At 34.1% G+C, this 22221-nt stretch overlaps 1 protein-coding gene across 2 annotated transcripts; it reads left to right on the forward strand.

Annotated features, from left to right (window-relative positions):
* Positions 1-179: 179 nt before the first annotated feature.
* On the forward strand, positions 180-17604 carry LOC122055969 (ABC transporter B family member 4-like). 2 transcript variants are annotated; one of them, XM_042617678.1, is made up of 13 exons: positions 200-509; positions 707-1063; positions 1246-1300; positions 1388-1563; positions 1657-1878; positions 1980-2218; positions 3312-3837; positions 3966-4239; positions 4427-5301; positions 5753-6019; positions 15972-16235; positions 16558-16851; positions 17118-17604. In XM_042617678.1, exons 2-13 carry the CDS (start codon positions 743-745, stop codon positions 17469-17471), a joined length of 3867 nt encoding a protein of 1288 aa, XP_042473612.1. In that variant the 5' UTR covers positions 200-509; positions 707-742; the 3' UTR covers positions 17472-17604. The 2 variants fall into 2 exon arrangements, with proteins under 2 accessions (XP_042473613.1, XP_042473612.1); XM_042617679.1 differs by lacking the exons at positions 16558-16851; positions 17118-17604 and having other exon boundaries at positions 180-509; positions 15997-16174.
* Positions 17605-22221: the final 4617 nt, after the last annotated feature.

Consider the following 22221-nt stretch of genomic DNA (forward strand, 5'->3'; position numbering starts at 1 on the left):
TCCCAAAGTTGGATGACTGCGGAGTCGGCGGGCACGGTTAAACCGTGATCAGTTCGCCACGGGCCGCCGCCGACGCCTCGTAGTGCTTATCTGTTTACTTTTGTTGAACGAAACTCAAACTGGCAGGATCTATTTTTTAATCGGCTACGATGTCGACAGCCAAGACCATGCTATTGAAATCTGAAACGAAGAAAATAGAAAAGTAATTACACGGTTGACTCCTTTGAAAATCGAGTTTTTAAATCCAAAATTCACAGCCTTGTTCCCCAAGCAATGCTCTCTCTCGCCGAAATTCAAACATAGAGAGAGAAATACAAAGAAATTTGATTGCCAAAGTGGTATCCATTTGAAGAGGAGGCATCACCCATCCAAATAGTTTTGAATGCCTTGTGTTTGGAGGTCGATAGTCCATGAATCGGAAGTTCCTTCGTTTTTTCTTTATTGTTTTTGATTGGATTGTTTTCGTCGTTTATCCTCGTTGATCAGCTAGCTGCCGCTTGGTTGTTGAGGTTTGTTTTGCTCTGTTTCATTTGCTCTACTTGAATCATTCTTCAAGCTATGTTTCTTCGATCAAAGAAAGGCAGATGCTTTTCGTTAGGTTTTATCAATACTTCTCTATTGCATTGGTTTTTGGCAATTTAAGAAATTGTTTAATCCCTCTGTTCGATTGGTAATCCTTATCATGGATACTTCTCTCTCCCTGAAGAATATTGCTCTAGGGACTCCATTGCCTGAGTGTTGGATGGCCGCCGAAGGTAAAGAGAATCATGGATCCTCTAGCAATCTGGAGGCGGATGAAACCACCACTAATTCTCCAGAGGAGCAACAAAACGAACGAGAGAGTCGGAAGGACAAGAAACAAGATCAGAACACGTTCACTGTGCCTCTCTACAAATTGTTCTCCTTTGCAGACTCCACAGATTACGTCTTGATGCTGTTGGGTTCGCTTGGTGCCGCAGGAAATGGAGTTTCTCTACCCCTTATGACGGTGCTCTTCGGAAATTTGATCCAGTCCTTTGGCGGAGCTTCGAACGGACATGATACGCTTCATCAAGTCTCCAAGGTATGTGCATGACGATCACCTTATTAGCATTCTATTCCACGATTTGCTCCTTGAAACTCAAGAAAGGTCGCAGGTTGGGGTAGTATTTCATGGTTAGCAAAGTTATAAAAATACTTAACAGTTAAAAAATGAAGTTTGTTGGAAAAAGAATGCTTGATAGCCATGGGTCTAATTGAATACAGGTAGCACTGGAATTTGTCTACCTAGCCATTGGAGCAGGCATTGCGTCTTTTCTTCGTACGAATACTTACTTCACTCTTACTTAGGTTTCATTTCTGAATTAAATTGTGTTAATGGTGGCTGAAAACACTGATTTCTCCTCAGAGGTGGCTTGCTGGATGGCTACCGGGGAAAGGCAATCAGCCCGAATAAGAAACTTGTATCTTGAAACCATATTACGACAAGAAATTGCATTCTTTGACAAGGAAACAAATACAGGTGAAGTTATTGAGAGGATGTCTGGGGATACTGTTTTTATTCAAGATGCCATGGGCGAGAAGGTATAAACTTAAGTGCATATCTCTCTGTTTCAAGTAGGCTTGCCCTCATCTACTGAAACATCAATTATCCTATCTCGATGTGGTGTTTTACAGGTTGGCAAATTTATTCAGCTAACATCAACTTTCTTTACTGGATTCATTGTTGCATTTGCACAAGGGTGGCTGCTGACCTTGGTCATGCTGTGCACTATTCCCCCTCTGGTGATTACTGGTGGAATCATGGCCAATATTGTGGCCAAAATGGCATCACGCGGACAAGCAGCTTATGGAGAAGCTGCAACTGTTGTTGAACAAACCATTGGTTCAATTAGGACAGTAGGTTTTGTTTTTTCTTTTTTTTTCCCCTTTTCCAGAGAGCACTTAAATGATATTCTCCAAATACTTCTTTTCTCACATTATCTGACCTTCCTATTCAGGTTGCTTCCTTTACTGGGGAAAAACTAGCAGTAAAGAAGTATGATAAGTCTTTAGTAAGGGCCTACAATGCCAGTGTTCAAGAAGGTCTGGTAGCTGGTTTAGGTCTTGGAATGCTCATGCTCTTCATGTTTTGTGGGTACTCCTTGGGAATATGGTATGGAGCAAAACTGATACTTCATAAGGGTTACACTGGTGGAAAGGTCATCAATGTGATATTTGCAATCCTCACAGGTTCTTTGTAAGTTCTTAATGGAAATTTATTTAATTTCCTGTGTTTCGTAATTGTTAATGAAAGATATTGGTCACCAATGAAGGATCTATTGTAACACAAGGGACAAAAGTTTGTCTACCACCTTCTTTATACTAATAAACTAATGTTGAATGTTACTTTCTGCATAGATACCATGATCTATAAAACTACAACACCTTTCCTACTATATGATATATGAAAAAGGCCTAAAACATAATCTAACATCTACCAATATTTAGATAGCCAGAATGGAGGTATAATATAAGCTTAAATGTTTTGCAGATTTTACTGCATTAGTTTTATTGTTATTGATTCTGATAGTATATGAACGAACAGAAGAGTTTTAGCAAGAACCCTGTTAGATGAAGTAGCCAATGGTTATGAATATCTTTGTAGTGTATAAAAAGGCATTATAAACAATATTGGGACGCTGCAAGTCATGTTTTCGATAATAAGTTTTTTAACAAGGGAGAATGAAAATAAGAAAAGCTTTATTTATCATGTTATCCTTGTCAACCATAGGATTTATGATCAATAGGAGACATCTGTCTCTTACAAAATATACTAAGTTCAATTGAAACAGCAGAGAAATAAAAACAATCTATACCAGATACTGAATTGGTTCATTTTATATGGAACTATTTATTTTATTCTGCATCATCCTCCCCACTATAAAGAACTTTACCACATCAAATGAAAATTGGAAATAATTCATCAATGGATATAGATACTAGATTGCCAATCAAGAGAATTGTTAGGGGAAGCATGAACCTCGATATTACCAGTTCCAACATCTGAGGATCAAGTGACTTGTATTGCAGCAAAATTCCTGACCATGTAAATTTTAACCTTCCCTGAGTCTTTAGGCAGGATGAATGGGTTCGTCCGTCAGTTATTTTTGTTACTGAGTGACATGACATGTTATGAATATGCTATAAGTTTTGGGTGTGAAATTTAACCATTTTTAGTTTTTTTTTCTTAACATTCTGTCTTCTTACAAACCTCAGCTACTCATTTTCAACTGTTCTGTCTTTTCCAAATAGTACAATCTGAAATTGTCCTTAATGATACCATTCTTCAGCTCATTAGGCCAGATAGCACCATGCATGACAGCTTTTGCAGCAGGACAAGCTGCTGCTTATAAGATGTTTGAGACAATCAACCGAAAGCCAGAAATTGATGCTTATGATCCCAAAGGAAGGAGGCTTGATGATATTCAAGGGGACATTGAATTTAAAGATGTTTATTTTAGTTATCCTGCCAGACCAGATGAACAAATCTTTCGTGGTTTCTCTCTAAGCATTCAGAAAGGAACAACTGTTGCATTGGTTGGTGAGAGTGGAAGTGGAAAATCAACAGTTGTTAGTTTGATAGAGAGATTTTATGATCCACAGGTTGGTGAAGTTCTCATTGATGGAATAAACCTCAAGGAACTTCAACTCAGTTGGATTAGAGGAAAAATTGGGCTTGTGAGTCAGGAACCAGTTCTTTTTGCCACTAGCATTAAACATAACATAGCTTATGGGAAAAATAATGCAACTGTTGAAGAAATCAGAGCAGCAACAGAGCTTGCAAATGCTGCTAAATTCATAGACAAATTGCCTCAGGTAAGCACATTGTTTCCAATTTATGAACTCAGCAAATAGATTATTTTTTGTACGCTTCACCCTGATTTGTGTAAAATTAGAGCCTATTTTTTTCTTCTAAAAATGGAAGCGACAAATATTATATTCAGGGCCTTGACACTATGGTTGGCGAACACGGAACACAACTATCTGGAGGTCAAAAGCAAAGAGTTGCAATTGCCAGAGCAATTTTGAAAGATCCTCGAATTTTACTTTTGGATGAAGCTACGAGTGCATTGGACGCAGAGTCAGAAAGAATAGTGCAGGAAGCACTTGACAGGGTCATGGAAAATCGTACTACTGTTATTGTTGCTCATCGATTGAGCACTATTAGGAATGCTGATTCCATTGCTGTTATACATCGAGGATCAATTGTTGAAAAAGGTAACAAAATATGAATATATAGCAACCAATTCTGTCAAAAAAATGTGGATAATGTTGACTGAAGTTATATAGCTAAATGATGACACTTTTGTGATCTTCTTTGTGAGATAATTTGTCAAAAGTTCAGAATTCAGTTCCTTTGAATGCAGTTGTTTGGCTCACAAAAATGCTTTTGCTTTTTGTCTAGGTTCGCATGTTGAGCTATTAAAGAATCCTGCTGGAGCTTATAGCCAACTCATAAGGCTTCAAGAAGTGAACCAGGCCCAGGTTACTGCACACAAATCTGATTCAGAAAAATCTGATGGGGGGATATCTTCAGGTCAGTACTCGAGCAAGAAACTGTCCTTGAACCGCTCCATTAGCCGTGGATCATCAGGCAGACATAGCAGCCACTCATTTCAAGCTCCATTTGGTTTGGCCATGGGGTTTGATGCCCAAGATACATCTGACAATGCGGATCCTGAAAGTACTATTGAACATTCAAAAGAAGTACCAGTCCTCCGCTTAGCATATCTTAATAGACCAGAGATTCCTATATTGATACTTGGTTCATTTGCTGCCATTGTTAATGGTGTCATATTTCCCCTGTTTTCAATACTCTTATCAAATGTAATCAATGCATTTTACCAGCCTCCACACAAGCTCAAGAAGGGCTCCAACTTTTGGTCATTAATGTTTCTGATATTTGGTGGGGTTTCTTTGTTTGCCCTTCCAGCTAGAACATACTTCTTTGGTGTGGCAGGATCAAAATTGATTAGGAGGATTAGGCTAATGACATTTGAGAAAGTCGTTAGCATGGAAATAGAATGGTTTGATAATCCTGAGAACTCCAGTGGTGCAATTGGGGCAAGGCTATCAGCAGATGCAGCTGTAGTCAGGAGTCTTGTAGGAGATGCACTTGCATTGATCGTTCAGAACATCACAACATTGGTTGCTGGCTTGGCGATTGCTTTTATTGCCAATTGGCAACTTTCATTGATTGTCTTGGCTTTGGTACCTCTCTTGGGTGCCAATGGATACATACAGATGAAATTTATGAAGGGATTTAGTAAAGATGCAAAGGTATAGCTACATAATTACATATTTCTGCTTACTATCTTCACAAAACTTACAGTTTGACTTTGAATGGACTTTTATCTGATACCATTTAATATCCTATTATTCATATTATGCATCTCATTTTTGTGTTTTCTCTATGCATGTCACAAGATTTATTGAAATTGTATACTACTACTACCTAAGAATTATGTTAGTGCAAAGAAACTCTTAAAAACTGACTACATATAGCATATGCACAGCTTGTTTTTGCACTGAAATGCGAAATGTCAGATCTCCTGCAATAGTTATTCTTCAGATTCTACCTACTTCCATCAAAGATAGATTTTTGTATGGCGATGTCCAATGGATCTCTTATTTACTTCCACAAAGATAGTCTTGTGTAAGGAAATGACTGATAGACTCTTTTTACAGGATGTTAATCTTTTATCATGATTATCCAATTGAATAATTGTAGGTGATGTACGAGGAAGCAAGTCAAGTTGCAAATGATGCTGTGGGAGGTATCAGAACAGTTGCTTCATTTTCTGCAGAAGAGAAAGTGATGGGAATATACAAGCAGAAATGTGAAAGCCCTATGAGAAAAGGAATTAGGCAAGGGTTAATTAGTGGTACAGGATTTGGAGTTTCCTTCTTTTTGTTGTTTTGTGTATATGGAGCTAGTTTTTATGCTGGAGCACGACTGGTGGAGAGTGGAAAGACTACTTTTGACAAAGTATTTCGGGTATGTGACCTTAAGAAGCCTTTATTGCTTTTTTTTTTTGTTTCATCAAATTCATGCATGGTTCTGTTAGAAGTTTGATTTCTCAAAGTCTGAATTTATTTGGCCACCATTGAGATTCAGGATTAGAACCGTAACATGGATTCTTACAATGATCAAGATTCAAGAGGTACACATGAATCTAGCTGGATGCTTATACAAGTATAAAAAGTGAATAATCACAATATTTGAAGACATATAGTTTGAAACTAAATAAAATATAATTTATAATGCCAAATTTAAGAATTTGTAAAGTTTCATCCAAAATAAAAGATTTATTGTGTTAGGTGAGGCAATTCTAATGCATCTTGCTTAGAATAATACTTCTGTAGGATAATTGATAAAAAGTAAGATTTCCTCCATCTTGAATTATGCTAGTAGGTTCCAAGCCTAGGAATCTAGAGTGTAGAATCAGTAATAGAGTAATAGTTCTCTTGTCTGCAAAATGAGTACATTATATATACATTGTGTGCAACTAGATCTACTTCATTCAAACCAAGATAGTGACAAACATAATAAACATGAAAATAGTGGAATAAAGACATAAATAGTTCAACTTATAGGGTTGTAAATGAACCAGAGACATTCGTGAGCACGCTTAGTGTTTGGTTCAATAAGTTTTGTTTATGTTCGTCCAATAGTAAAAAAAGTATATAAAGTAAATAAGCTTAAATACTAGTAAGTTTGGTTCGTTAACATTCATGAACAAAGTTCATAAACTCTATGAATAAACTTATTTGTTAACCCATGTAAAATTTAACTATAAATTTATTTTATAATTTTTTATTCAAATACATTAAAATATAATAATTTATAAATTTTTATAATCTTAAACTATTCAAAATATGTTAAAAATAAAAATAATATAATTTTCATATATTAGACAAATGTTTAACATAATTTATAAGTGTTGTGACACTATTAATTGAACTCAATTAAAAGCTTGAGTTCGACTCAAGCTTGAGAAGATTTTTAATAAACAAGCTTAAATATAGCCAAGTTTGGCTCTATTTGTCCGTTTCACTCTTCAAAGGTATGATTTTGATACCATGTCATGCCGTGTTGGTATAGTTTCAATAATTATTAACTTCCAAATATAAATCTAATAATTAAAAGTCATTTACATTAGTAATAGATTATATATTGTTACTAGCATCCCTTAAGTATAAAAAATATTCTTAATTGAGTAATATATGTAAAATAATCATACTTTTAATTAAATAGGGTATATCAATTGATTATATAAATGCATCTATTATATATAGAATTAGTTAATAACAATTAATTTTATATATATATATATATATATAGGTACTAATTAATTAACTTTATTGATTAATTGTTTTAATTAAATATATGTATCTATTATATACTAATCAATTGTATGGAGTAAAAGCCAACCTTATCCTTAAGGGAAAAACCCAAATTTCCCCATCTTGTCAACCTCAATCCTAACCTGGTTATGCGATTTGTGAATCACAGTCCAAATTAAAATTGTGGCAAGGTTCATGATTTGAGAAACCTCATTTGCAGATCTTACTTTACTTCTTGTCATGAATGTCCCTCTGCTCCTTTGATTTATCAAGCACCACCTGTTGTCATACTTGTCTCGACCTCCATCAATTCTTTATTACTTGTTGCATAGTATGTATTCTCCTATAAATTTCATGTCTATTTATAGTTTCCTCTTCCCCTCCCTAAGACTAATACTATAAATTTTGATCATGGCTGCCCTATAAAATGGAATGAGAAATTTTAGTCATGCCACTTGACATAGCTTGAAATTTTAAACCATGGCATTATGAAATAAGAGAACTATTACATACACTATATAACTTAACATAATCCTAAACCCATAACACATTTAACTAAAGCTAGAGGAATATATTAATTATGTCTAGCTTGTTACCAAAAAAAAAATTATCTCACAAAAAGTAAAATAAAACCAAGTAAGATATTTAATGATGTTTGTTGGGGAACTATTGTAGACAGTTAGGATTTTACTAGTAAATGTGCAAATACATAAGATTGTATGAGTAATTATAAGGTAATATATATAAATAAAGAAGAGAACATAGAAAAATAACCTTAATACTTTTCCCTAAATGAACATGGTATCAAAGTAGCGGTTGCTCATATATTCTAGGTTCACCCTTTACGCATGATCAAGTTTTCTCTTTGCTTTAATTTTATCCGTGCAAGATTAAGCATCTCTCTCATCAATTTCTTATGAGTGTCAATCCATTAGAGGTTTAAACTAGGTTGAGCAACCCATAACGTTGCTTGACTAGTACTAGGCACGACCCGATTTGACTAGGTCATGCCATGCACGACCCATAACACCTAGTAGGTTTAAGTCGAGCATTGAGGTTGCACTCATGGGCTTGGGTTAACCCAAGCTTGTCACAATCTACGAGATATGTTTGATTTGATTTTTTATTTATAAATTAACAATAGTATTGTAAATATTAAATATTTTAAATAGTATTTAATAGAAAATGAATTTTAATAAAAAAAAAATTTTAACTCAATGTGATTTGATCCTTCCCCGGGATCTGCATTAGCTGGAGCTTCATGGACCAAACAATCCTTTTTAATTTTTAAAATATTTTATTAATAAAATTTTAAAATAAAAATATCAATATTAATATTAATATTTTAATTAATCAAATTTTCTAAAAAAATAATTTTTAATTTTTTTTTCCAAGTTTTATATTATATATTTTTTTTAATTTAAATTATCGATAGGAGCCAATGACCAACACAAATATAGTTCATTGAGGCCTATGCTTGTGTTGGGTGGGGCAAAACTCTTTCTTAGGTTGTGCCCAACATGACCTATTTGGAGTTGTGCCAAGTGGGGCATGACATATAAAAAATTGGGCCTAATGACTTGTGCCATGCTCGACAAAGAATGACCCATTTACATCTCTACTATAAATTCATAGGTCTTGTGGTTATATGGAGAACAAGATGTTGGTGCAATTATGCTTTGGGTGGTCAGGTTTGCCCAACATGTTTCAATGTATTTAGCAAAGGGTTATAAGTTAGATTTTGTTTGTTACTGATGTGTATGAAGTTTGTAGGGATTTGATAACATGCATATGAAGCTCGCAATGCGAGTTGAGTTGTGATGTTGATTTGGCATGATCAAGTTGCTTCAGCTTGACGCTCAAGAGATCTGTTGAAGTTTAGAGAAGGATGATATGAAACTTTCAAGGGATCACAGGATGAGGATGTTAGTGCGATGAGCACTTTGAATCACTAGAGGGGGAGGGGTGAATATAACACCTATAACATAAAGTTTTTTCTCTTGCTGAGCAAGGACATACATATTAGAATATAAATATTATTGAACAAACAAATGCAAGCATACCAAAGTGATACGTCAATTTACTTAGTTCATAACCCCTAGGTTGTTATGTCTAAATCCTATGCATACCGGGTCCACTATCTTTTTCCTCTTCGGTGAAAGACCGAAGGTGGAGAAACCTCTTAATACAATGAGCAATTGCACAAGGAAATTAATAAGAAGTAAGACAAAGAAAGTTAGAGAGCAAACACCAATTCAATAAGTTGTATTTTTGTGTTGTGTATTTTGTTCGAGCCTCCTGGTCCCTTTTATAACCTTCACCTTGAACGGTTGAGCTTGCTGACAAGTCACCCATCCATTGACCGGAAGGGATTCTGGTTGCTCGGATTATGATGACTCATTTTGTCGGCTTCATCTATGAATAGGTCTTGTCTATTTGATATTGCTGACTTGGCATCCTTCCAGTTGACTAGATCCCATTCCGATCGCTTGCAACTTGATCAAAGTGGATCTCAAACTGCTTTGTTCAAATCTGAGCTTGATCATGCTCTACATGCATTTTGATCAATTGGATCCATTTCCAATCGCCCGAATCTCCCATATCGATTGACTACAAATCTGTTCAACAAAGATAATATTTATCCATGCATCGGTGAATCGTATGCACTTTCGGTCTCCCGGGACTCTGACTTTAGTCTACTACGACTGGGTCCTTCTAAGTTGAGTTCTACCCTTCGCCCAAGTATAAGTTCACTCAGCTCATCTCACAAAGCTTATCTAAGCAGCCTTCCACTCGACTTCTCCTCCCTCGGATGCATTGAACTTTCCGATTCTCTCCTCAAGCTGCCTTCTCGTTCCACCGGTGTGTTGCGCTCTTTCACCAAGTCTCTTGTCCCTTGGATGCACTATGTCCGTCGACTCATTGCCCGTGTCATCCTTCTCGCATGCTTGCCTCTTATGCACTTGGTACCTTTCTCTCCGATGCTTCTCATCCTTTCGGTCCCTTCGATGTTCAATACCACTCTTCTCTGTAATGCACGAACCTTGAGTCTTTGGGTATTCTTGTGTGTTCTTCTAAATCCCTGCACACTAAGACACACTGTTAGGTAACAAGACACGACCTAACTTAAATCTGTTTTGCTCAAACATCAAAATCATGATCAAACCACTTGAGGTACAAATAGAGAAGAGAGAAGGATCAATAACTTTGACAGGAGTCGCAAGAGGTGGACATCATAAGTGATAGTGAAGGATGACAAATGGAGTAACCCATGAACTTGGTGCATTTGAGGGACGAGAATTTTACAAAAGGTAATTTCTTAGATGACATAAGGCTATAACAACTGTAAGACAGTGAGTTGAGAGAGATTGTGTGATTTGTAACCTTTGGATTCATGATTCTGGAGTCGATAGGTTTGGTCGAGAACCTTCGATAGGGAACATGAGTTTCTAGTTGTAGTTAAGTGTGACCTTGACCTTGAAGGTTTGCAAGAGCTTATGAGGTGTTAGTTGAGTAAAATTGGAGATCGAGCATGCTAAATTTGTTTTAATTAACTAGAATGCTTAGTTGACTTATTGGTTGACTAGAATCTTATGCTTGAGGAAAGGCTTGCTCTCTGTTTGAATGGAATAGAATACCAGTAAAGTCGACTCATGAGACCATTAGAAATATAAGCTTGTTGTATTTATTAGTTGAATTGACTAGAATAAGTGATTGTACAATGTACATGGTTTGAGTTGACTAGATACTCGTAGAGGCGACTAGAGTTAAAAGTTGTTGACGGATAAACTTATGATCTTATCTAACTTAGTTGATGGGATGTATATTGAGTTGACTAAATGCATACTTTGTCAACTAAATACTAGTCATTGGCTAATAAAGTTTTCTTATCATGTTTCAACTGACTTCTTGATGATTGAGTTGATTAATTCCAACCGTAAGCTATTTGAATGAGTTGTTACACCCTTATTACTATAAATAGAGGGGTAAGAGGACCTCAAACACAAGTATTTATTTCTTTGTTCATTCTAAGGTTTTATGGTGCTCGTGGCTATAATATCTTCTTTATAATATATTTTGTATGACGTCTCTTGACCTCTCTCAAATGAATTTCTTTTTATGGTAGGAAATTTAAGCTTCATTCATCGAACAAATTGTTGTTATAGTGTAGATTCTAGGTATTCACCACGTTATAAATCTAAGTTAGCAAAGTGATTTTTGTGTTTATATTGTTTTAATGTTTCAGTTCTACATACTTTAACTTGCTAATCTCTATGAACATAATTGAGAAAAATAAATATGAGTTTTTGGCCTTTCACTAATATATGCAAGAAAAAAAATTTTGCGTCCCAAGAGTAGGGTGCCATGGTTAGGCCCTCCAGTGATAAATTAGGCATCAGGAGTTCGAAACTCAGCTGCAGCGTATTACGGAGGATTTTCTCCCTAATGAGTAGCAGACTCGAGAATGCTGGCTGTTAAGATGAGCCTCCATGTGCATCTCTCCAATTTATCTTCCGTGGCCTAGGCTGACCACCCCAGGATTAGTTGTGGCAAAGGCTTAGATATCTAGTGCCAAGTAAAAAAAAAATTATTTGCAGGTCAAGGTGCTATTCACCACTCTTAGCATTCTGGCGTTACTACAATCATGGATCCTAACATAAACACTCTCCTTGTGAACAACTACTATTCTCTCTTCTTCATAACTTTGTTTAGTGGGTTGGCTTCACAATGTTGACACATGTTATTGTTTAAAACCGTCTATTTTCAATTTTGTCTCCTCTTCTTCGTTGAGCTCATCTATTGAGCAAGATTCACCTCTCTTATTTTCCCAAGCTTGTGAGTCTCCAATTTCTTAGAGTCAACTTACATGTGTATATGAGGGCTCAACACCTTGTTCTTCCTCCTCAAGTGGCAAAATGGAAGTTTTTTTGGCGTGTCCGCAATACCAATAACAATCTTCAATCAATTTTTTTCAGGATGTTGTAGTTTTTAGATTTTAGTTTCTTCGTCTATGATTCCGCATCTTCTAGCTCTAATAATTTTCAACTTCTTTGATTGCTAATTTTACACTCTTTCAATGATTCAATGGTGCCAATTCACTCTACAAATAATTATTTCCCTTCATTGCTTCTGTACCCTTCAAATCTCTTGCAAATGATTCTAGTAGTTGTCTAAGTTGGAAGCTTTGTATAGGTAGTTGCAAAGGTAGTGGATCATAGACACTCTGTAAACTGTCAACAACTTCATATGTTGCAATCTAAGAAGAAGAAAAAATCACATAATAGTCTTCTTCGTAATATGCCCTATTGTGCTAGATCCAGCGATTGAAATGTCTTTCCATGCCGGGCGACACGGATGATTTTTATCCTTCCGCTGGGGAAGCGAAACCGGCACCCTACGTGTGCATGTTTTCGAGCGTGTGTCACAAGCGCAGGGCGCCCCGAATGCGTACACTTCTGTTGCCGCCATAGGCGTTGCCGAACGCCTGAAGCATTGCGGGCGTCGGAGGCGTCGCGACGCGACGCTTTTGATGGAGTCGGAAGCGTAGAGAGAAGCGTCGCCGGACGCTTCCGGTGCTGCCAGAGGTGTTGCCAAATGCCTTTGGCACCGCCGAAGGCATGCGGGGTGTCGGAGGCGTCGCACACGTGTCCTGTGTAAAATTAATACTATAATTTAAATAATTCAAACAATTCCCACTTAAGTGTAATATTTTCAAGAGGATTTCATAAACCCTAATTAAATTATCTCAATAAAATATAAAAAATATTTTTAAAATTTTTTAAAAATAATAAATTTTATTAAATGATATTCTGAAATTGTTTTTACTGTTTTAAATTTTATTTAAAAATTCTAAATTTTATATAAAAATTCTAATAAATTAAATTTATATTCTAATTTTTTGTAATTTTTTTATTTTTTTTCTGTTTTAATATTTAATTAATATTTTAATAATTTTTAATTTTAAATTTATATTTTTTAAATTAATAATTAATTAAATGAATAAATTGTTAATTTATATAATTACTATATATAAAATAGTATCTTTGTAATAATTTATAATAATTATGATTATTTAATCTGGGTACAAGAACCACTGTTTCTATCTGATTCACGTCACTCCTTTTAGTATTAGCAAGGTAACATATTATGATGTATTAATTTTAATTCGAATTATTGATTGATCAATATATAAAACTATATTTAATTATTTTTTCAAATAATATTAAGTTGTTTAATAATGGAGAATTTATATAAAATCAATATAGAACTTATTTTTAAATTATACTTAATAAATATATTTATCTAATAATTACTATATATAAATAAAAATGTCAAAAATACGATACTAAAACCATATCGTTCTAATCTGGAAGTGAAACCTCGGCAATGGTCAAAATTTTAAACCTTGGCTAGATCTATAAGGAATATCTATGCTTCTTTCAGTGATAAACTACTTAGCGTTGCACCATCTCAATGTGGCTTTCCTAGTTCATGGAGGCATTGCTTCTATGGTGCATGCTTTGGCTCAAAAACCTTGATTTTAGATTTAAAACTTTCTGATCATATATCTAGCAAAAAGCTGCCTTCTTTATGGTTGTACATCCATATCTCTCATCTTGCCAATGTCACTCTAGCAGATTTGTCACTCTCATCAAAGAATGACATATCTGAATGGCCATTGCTTGGGTCATTATTACTTCATTTTATCATTTTTTTTTGTCTTTTATAAACTTTTTTTTTTAAATACTTATCTGTGAGCAAACAAGTCAACGAGAGATTGAACATCTATGTAAGTCACCAATTTATTATCTGTGAGTAAACTCATAATTTCTTTAAATTTATTGTATGCAAGTCACGTTAGGGATTCATGCATCTACTTATAAACTAGAGTGTAGCGAGGAGACTAAGCTCCCAATCATTTTACTCCGAGAGAGGGCTGTTAGGAGAGACAGTTAAAACTGGCATTGAAAGTGATGATGGATATGCTAGTAAAAAAATAATCTCATCTGAAAGGCAAAAAAAAAGAAATAGGATGGTGAGATGGAAATTAATAGTTAACCCAAATAGACGAGGAAAGAGGAAAGAGGAAACATTAAAATGAATATTACTACATATTGAGGCTTTATGATATTGTATCTTCTTAAGAAGGAATCTTGTTTCTTGGGAGATTAAAAACAAACCATTACAGCTAGATCAAGTGCAAGGGCAAAGTATCGAGCCATAGCCTTAGCATTTCCATAGGTAAAATGGGCTACCAAGGGCATGATAAAGGAGACTCCTATTCGCCTTTAACATTTTCTTTGCCACCACCCAATACAAAATTAAAGCATGCTACTCTTATTAATTTATGCCAATTAGATCTAGGGTTGAGACTGCCGTGGCATTACATGAGATGTTTACGCCTAGTAGATTGATACTTCTGCCCCTATAAGGGGAAACTCAACTAACTACGAATCCATTTGTATCAAGCACAATTCACTAGCAAAAGGGAATAACAAACACACATGGTTTGACTTATGCCTAATCTATGAATAATAACCAAATTATATGATATGAGAGAAAAATTGTAGAAAAAGTTAAACAAAAATTGCATCATGTGTATGAGAAACTCTCACCCTTCCTAGACTTTTATCTCACAAACAATGGAGAAACAAACAAAGATTTTACTTCATTCTCCTGGACCAGACATGAAATCCCTCTTCAAAATAATTTTCACATGTTTATGCATCAAGTTTTTGTGTTTACTTGGACAGGATTAAGAGAGAAAAGAAATGAAATGAAATGATTGATTTCTCTTATTTACTGGAAGGAAATAAAGAAGAGAAAGGAATTTAATTCCATTTCTTTCTTCTATTTTATTACCACCCAAATTGGGTAGAATTGGACAGAAATGAAATTTACACATCTCATAAACACTTATAAGTGAGTGTATTTCTCTCCTTTTGATTTTGTCTATGTGAGCAAAATAATACAAATGTTTTTTTTTACTAAATTATATTTCATTTCCTTTCAATTTCTTCTCTTTGAGTAAACAAAAATATTGTATATAGTAATAGATATAGACACATCTCTCATATGTCTTTTAGAATCTCTACTAAAATTATGCAACTTGCTCTTGCTTATGCCCATGTCCTATGCTCGTGCAAATTCATCTAATGAAAATTTAAATTCTTCCTTTGATAATCAACCATAACTATTTGGAGTTGACTTGTTATTTATGCTGTCTTGCCAATCTTGCATTTAATAGAGTTTAATAGCCGCCTGACATATATATTAATTTTTACAATTTTCGGCGAAGCCGTGGAACATGCCCTCCCACATGGAGGTATGCTCGATAGCTGATTTACCTGCTTGTATCTATCCATGGTGCCGACGATATTGGGCCGCTTGGGGTGAGCGATATCACCTTTTGCAACATAGATGTCAATATATCAAAAGTAGTTTTTTGTGAATTTGTTACAATTTTAAAATGTATGCTAGATTTAGCGATCAACACTTTTAACATAATGGTTGTTTGCCTTTATAGATTTTTTATTATTATTTTTACGTACCTGTGCAAACTCTGTTGAAAGTGTGTTCGAATCTCCAAATTTCCTTTGAAGGTATTTTTTGCTCTTGCAATGGCAGCAATTGGGATTTCTCAATCAAGTTCCTTAGCTCCAGATTCTTCAAAAGCCAAATCTGCTTCTGCTTCAGTTTTTGCTATTCTCGATCGGAAATCTAAAATAGATCCAAGCAATGATTCTGGAATGACATTGGAAAATTTGAAAGGAAACATTGAGCTACAACATGTCAGCTTCCGTTACCCTACTCGTCCAGATATCCAGATTTTCCAGGATCTATGCCTGACAATCCCTTCTGGAAAGGTAAAACACTACTGGGCGTTGCTTGCCCATGAGCATACAAATGTTTTTCTGTGACTGTTGAGAGTAAATCTCTAAACCATGCCACAAAAACCAGGTTCTTAATCACTATATTAACAGTTGTTTCTAACTGAATTACTTATTATGTATGTCTTGAATTTTATCAATACATTAATGAAAAAAAAGTTTAGAAACTGTTTTGGCAAACTATTTGCTTTTAGTTCTTTTGTCAGTCATGCTTTCTTCTGTAATATTTCAATCTTCTACCAAGTATCAAAATATTCTAGCGCACATATCTGATATGAAGACTGTTATTTGTCCTCAGACAGTCGCACTTGTAGGAGAGAGCGGTAGTGGGAAATCAACTGTTGTATCACTGTTGCAAAGATTTTATGATCCAGATTCAGGTGAAATACTGCTAGATGGCATCGAAATTAAAAAGTTACAACTGAGGTGGTTGAGACAGCAGATGGGCTTGGTGAGCCAAGAACCAGTTCTATTTAACGATACTATCCGAGTTAATATTGCTTATGGAAAGGAAGGAAATGTGACTGAAGCTGAGATCATAGCTGCAGCTGAGTTATCCAATGCCCACAAGTTCATTAGCAGTTTGCACAAGGTTAGATGCTATATCTGAAATTTAGCAACTTCCTAATTCAACAACTACGGAAACTTCTTTGTTTTGATTCTAATAACTCTTTCTTCATCTCCTAGCTAGTCATTTGCTAGAAAATGTTCCTCCAAACTTGTGGCTTTTAGAATTCTTCTGGTCTTTATGAAAATTATCATGACATGCATAGACGACAATTTACCATTTCAGTCCAAAACTTACCTTCACCTGATACACTAATAACATGCTTTGCATCTTTCACCATCTAATTGCAGGGCTATGATACATTAGTTGGAGAACGAGGAGTCCATTTATCAGGCGGGCAAAAGCAACGTGTTGCGATTGGACGTGCTATCGTGAAGGATCCAAAAATTCTGTTACTAGATGAAGCAACAAGTGCACTGGATGCTGAATCTGAAAGGGTGGTGCAAGATGCATTAGACCAAGTCATGGTCAATCGAACCACTATTGTCATAGCACATAGATTATCTACCATAAAGGGTGCGGATGTGATTGCTGTGGTTAAGAATGGAGTGATAGTAGAGAAAGGGAAGCATGAGACCTTATTGAGCATCAAGGGAGGGGCCTATGCCTCCCTTGTAGCACTTCACATGAGCGTGGCACATTGACTTGCAGTTTTCCTTTTCATATGTATAACTCTGAGCATTATTTTTTGAGAATCAAAATGTAAAATAAATAAATTTTTCAAATTTGTATAAACCATAAGGGGAGCAATTTTGATATAGACACTCAAATTCTACAACTAGAACACATTTCACTTCTCAATGCAATTGCCCAATTTGTGATGAATTTAGCAACGAATTTTTAAAAAAAATGTTGCAAAATGCATTTGCAATAAATTTGAGATGAAAAAATTTTCTTTGCAAATCAATCGTCATTAAATTTTTTGACTAAAAATTAAAAATTCATTGCAAATTTGCAATGAATATCCTATTCGTTGCAAAATTTGTCATATTCATTGCAAAATTTGTCATATTCGTTGCAAAATTTGTCGTTGATTTTGTGACGAAAAAAAGTTTTCGTCGCAAAACGTTCTTCAACCGAGAATCTATTTTTTGCAACGAATATCAAAAAACTTCTCAATTTACAACGAATATCAAAATTTGTCACAATTTGCAACAAATTTTTATATTTGTTGCAAATTGCAACGAATTCAAATTTCGTTGCAAATCTAAAAAAATCCAGATTTCGTTGCATATTTACAATGAATCTAGATTCGCTGCGGATTTGCAACGAATTCTAGATTTGTTTCATATCTACAACGAATTCAAATTTCCGTTGCAGATCTGCAACGAATTCAAATTCGTTGCAGATTTGCAACAAATTCAGAATTCGTTGAAGATCTACAACGAATTTAGTTTTTGGTTACAAATTTCGTTGCAAATTTTGCAACGAATATCCTATTCGTTGCAAAATTTATCGCTAATTTTGCTACGAAAAAAAGTTTTCATCACAAAACTTTCTTCAACTGAAAATCTATTTTTCACAATGAATATAAAAAATCGTCACAATTTGCAACGAACATCAAAATTTATTGTAATTTGCAATGAATTCTGAATTCGTTGCAATTTTCAACGAATTTTTATATTTGTTGCAAATTGCAACGATTTCAAAATTTTGTTGCAAATCTAAAAAAAATCTAGATTTCGTTGCAGATTTGCAACGAATCCAGATTCGTTGCAAATTTACAACGAATTCAAATTTTCATTGCAGTGCAACGGATTCTAGATTCGTTGCAGGTTTGCAACGAATTCTAAATTCATTGAGGATCTGCAACGAATTTAGTTTTTTGTTGCAGATCCGCAACGAATCTGAATTTGTTACAGATTGCGACAAATATTAATTTTTATTGCAAAATTTTGATAAAAATAGTGTATTACGATAGATTTGCAACAAATCAGTTTTCATCACAAAATTCGTCGCAAAAGTAAAAAAATTGCCAATAAGTTTTCTTTTTAGGTATTTACGATATATACATAAAGTGCAACAAAACTAAATTATCACACAAATACAATAAAAATAAATACACACACAATAACATAAACGAAAAATATTCATCATTACAAATATATTCAAACATGTTCCATATCTCCAAACACAACTAACAAACAATATGTTTTATCAACCAAGTTTCAATACAATATACGACTAACAACTAACCAAGTTACAATACAACTAACGAAGTTAGAAGAGTAAACAATACAACAACAAAAATAAATACAACAAGTTATAACAAACATAATATTCAACAATCTCATACCAAAATGTCTCAAAACCAGGGAAAGAAAAAAATACAAGATAATCTAATACTCAGGAAATCATTCTCATTCCAATCTTCTTCTGCTACCTATATGAGAAAATAAACAAATAAAAAGTATCATTTTTAACAAAATAAAAATCCTATAAACTAACACAAAAATAAATATGTAAAGACTTACTTATTTTTACATGGATTTCCAATCTTAGGGGGTTGTATTCATTCTAGATTTCTAATGACTTTTAAAATAATAGATTTTTGTAGAGTTTGATAGATTTCTATTGACTTTAATAGAATTCCACAGACTTTATAAACAAAATTTCATAGACTCTTGTTGACTTTTTGCAAGATTTTTATAGACATTTGTAATATTTTTCATAGAGTTCTGTGGATTTCCATGGATTTTGTAATTTGTATAATTATGTCACTTTTTTATTGATTTCTTTGAACTAGTAACTGAACGATAACATCTTCAATTTTTTATTATTTATTTGTATAAGTGAATTCTTCTTTGCTTAACTTTAATTTAATAAAAATGATGAATGAATCACTATTCAATTTATTAAAATCAAATTTCAATTCTTAAAGTCAATGTATATAATTCATTAATCAATATTGTTTAATAATACATACCAAAAGTAGATAAACAATTATTAAAATATTGAGAAAATTTAATATTTTTTCATTAATCTTGTATGGAAAAAACCTAATTGTTATTGACAACATGATCAATATCACTCCACATTTGATTGGCTATACTCTCTCTCCATGAGTTAGCATTCGCTCGTTGTTGTTCTTGAGTAAATAATTGATCAAAGTTGTTATCTTCATAAACTTGTTCTGATGAAGATGATGGGACTTCATTATCTAGTTCGATTGAAAATTCATCAAAATGACACTCCCTGCGAAGAAAATTGTGCAATCCGACACAAGCCAATACAAGCTCTGCTTGTGTTGTATATGGAAATGGCGAAGTTGTTTTGAATATTTTGAATCGTGATTTAAATATACCAAATATCCTCTTAATAACGTTCCTCAAAGAAGCATGACGAAGATTGAAGAACTCTTTTTCATTTTCAGGTGACGACCCTGACCAGTGAATTCTTGAAGATGATAACGTACACCTCGAAAAGGAGCCAAGAATTGACGTCGATTTGGATACCCGTCATCCACTAAAAAATATTTACTTGTCAAACCATATATATGTAGTATCAAATAACCAATGAGTAACATATATATTCTTTAAAATTTCAAAAATATAAATAGTTAAGAAACATATAGAACAAAAATACCTCCGGGCACTTTAAGCCCATTATTTCTTGATAAAGCATCTGTCAACACAAGTGAATCATGGGCAGACCCCTCCCGCCCACTGGGTACATATATAAATTCTAAATCAAAGTTACAAGCTCCTAAAATATTTTGAGAAATTTTTCCGTGACGGTTACAATAACTGTTAATATCTTACCCAGACACCATCGCTGGAATGTGAGTGCCATCAATATCTCCAATACAATCCTACAACAACAATAACATAACCACCACCATCATCACTAATAATAATAATAATAATAATAATAATAATAATAATAAAAGAAATTCATACTTACTTTAAAGTAAGGGTAAAATCTTGTACTCTCTCCTATTTTTTCTAGCACTGCAGATCCAGGTTTGACCATCATATCTACTGCAATGCTCTTCAATGCTTTCAACACCTAGTTGAAGTTTTGGCTAGTATTGTAATGTAATCGACCAACTATTTTACGAATCAAGCAATACCGAGTATTATGACCAACAACAAGTAAAAACATGGCAAGCATTTCTTTGACGCAGATGTGTCTTGTATCTTGTAAGGAGGTTCTTTCTCTAAGGACCTTGCATAATTTAAAAAATATGTCTGGTTACATTCTATAAATTTCTCGAAAGTTTATTGGATTCTCTTTTAATATTCTATGAATACAATTATATCCACTTGTACTTATTGGTTGTCTATTTAAGGGACGATGAACATATTCGTCCTGTATGTTTGCTATATACTGATATAGCACATAGAGGGTCTTGGAAATTTCCATTAACAAATACTCAATGGTTTTATGCAACTCTTCTTGCAATTCTTCTTCTTCCATTTGTTCATCTACTTCATGCATATTGATATTTGCCATTTAAATGCTTGACATTAAACAAGCAATTAAAATGAAAGAGCATCTACGAATTCATGAAAAAACATTCCATGCATAACCAAAATAAAGATGTGTTCAATAAACAATCCAAAACTTGTAGAAGCAGAAAGAATTCAAGAGCTAATAATTCACTACTAGTTCAATAATTAGAAAACAATTCAAAATACTATAAATAAAAATTCTAACATTAATTACTAATTTATGCCCCTCAAAACTACTCATTCACTCATTTTAAAATCTATCCACTCCAAACGCTCTTCAATTGTTATTTTCAAGAAAGCCACCTTCTTTGCTCTAGTATTGAGATAGTCAAGCGCCTTGTAACAAGTACGATTATCCAAGTTTGGGACTTCTTTTATAGCATCCCAACAATTATCATCTGCAACGCCAACTAATTCAATCTTAGAAGATGCTTTCTCACTAGTGTAAGAGAGCCTATTTAAAACATCTGGGTCTATATTCTTTGAAGTGCATAATTTTGCTTCAAATTCGGTCCTATCTCATTTTCTAGTTGCTTGTGGAACCTCGGAGCTCATAGGTTGAGATGGTAATGGTGAAGCAAGGTTCTCAGAAAATAGAGGCTGATATGAAGATTCTTGCCTATTGCTTTGTATGAATTCACCACTGTTGTGATCAAACACGTAATCATCTAATAAGTTAGTACCCCCATTTTCTTCTGTCTCAAAGGTTCTCGCATCAGTGTCATCTCCAAGTTCAATTGCATATTTTCCTGTAGTAGTTCCATTCCAAACTACAAGTCTTAAGTCTTCATAATCCTCAAAAGTATCAGTCTGATAATGTTCATGTTTAGGGTGAGACTGCCAAAGAACAAAAATCATAAGTTTAATTCAAATTCTAATTGTAAATATACAGTTTGTAAATATAAAATTTATTATTCTAACCTTAAAAATAATCCTCCCA

Source organism: Zingiber officinale, chromosome 3B (genome assembly GCF_018446385.1).
Source record: "Zingiber officinale cultivar Zhangliang chromosome 3B, Zo_v1.1, whole genome shotgun sequence".
Taxonomy (NCBI): Eukaryota; Viridiplantae; Streptophyta; class Magnoliopsida; order Zingiberales; family Zingiberaceae; genus Zingiber; species Zingiber officinale.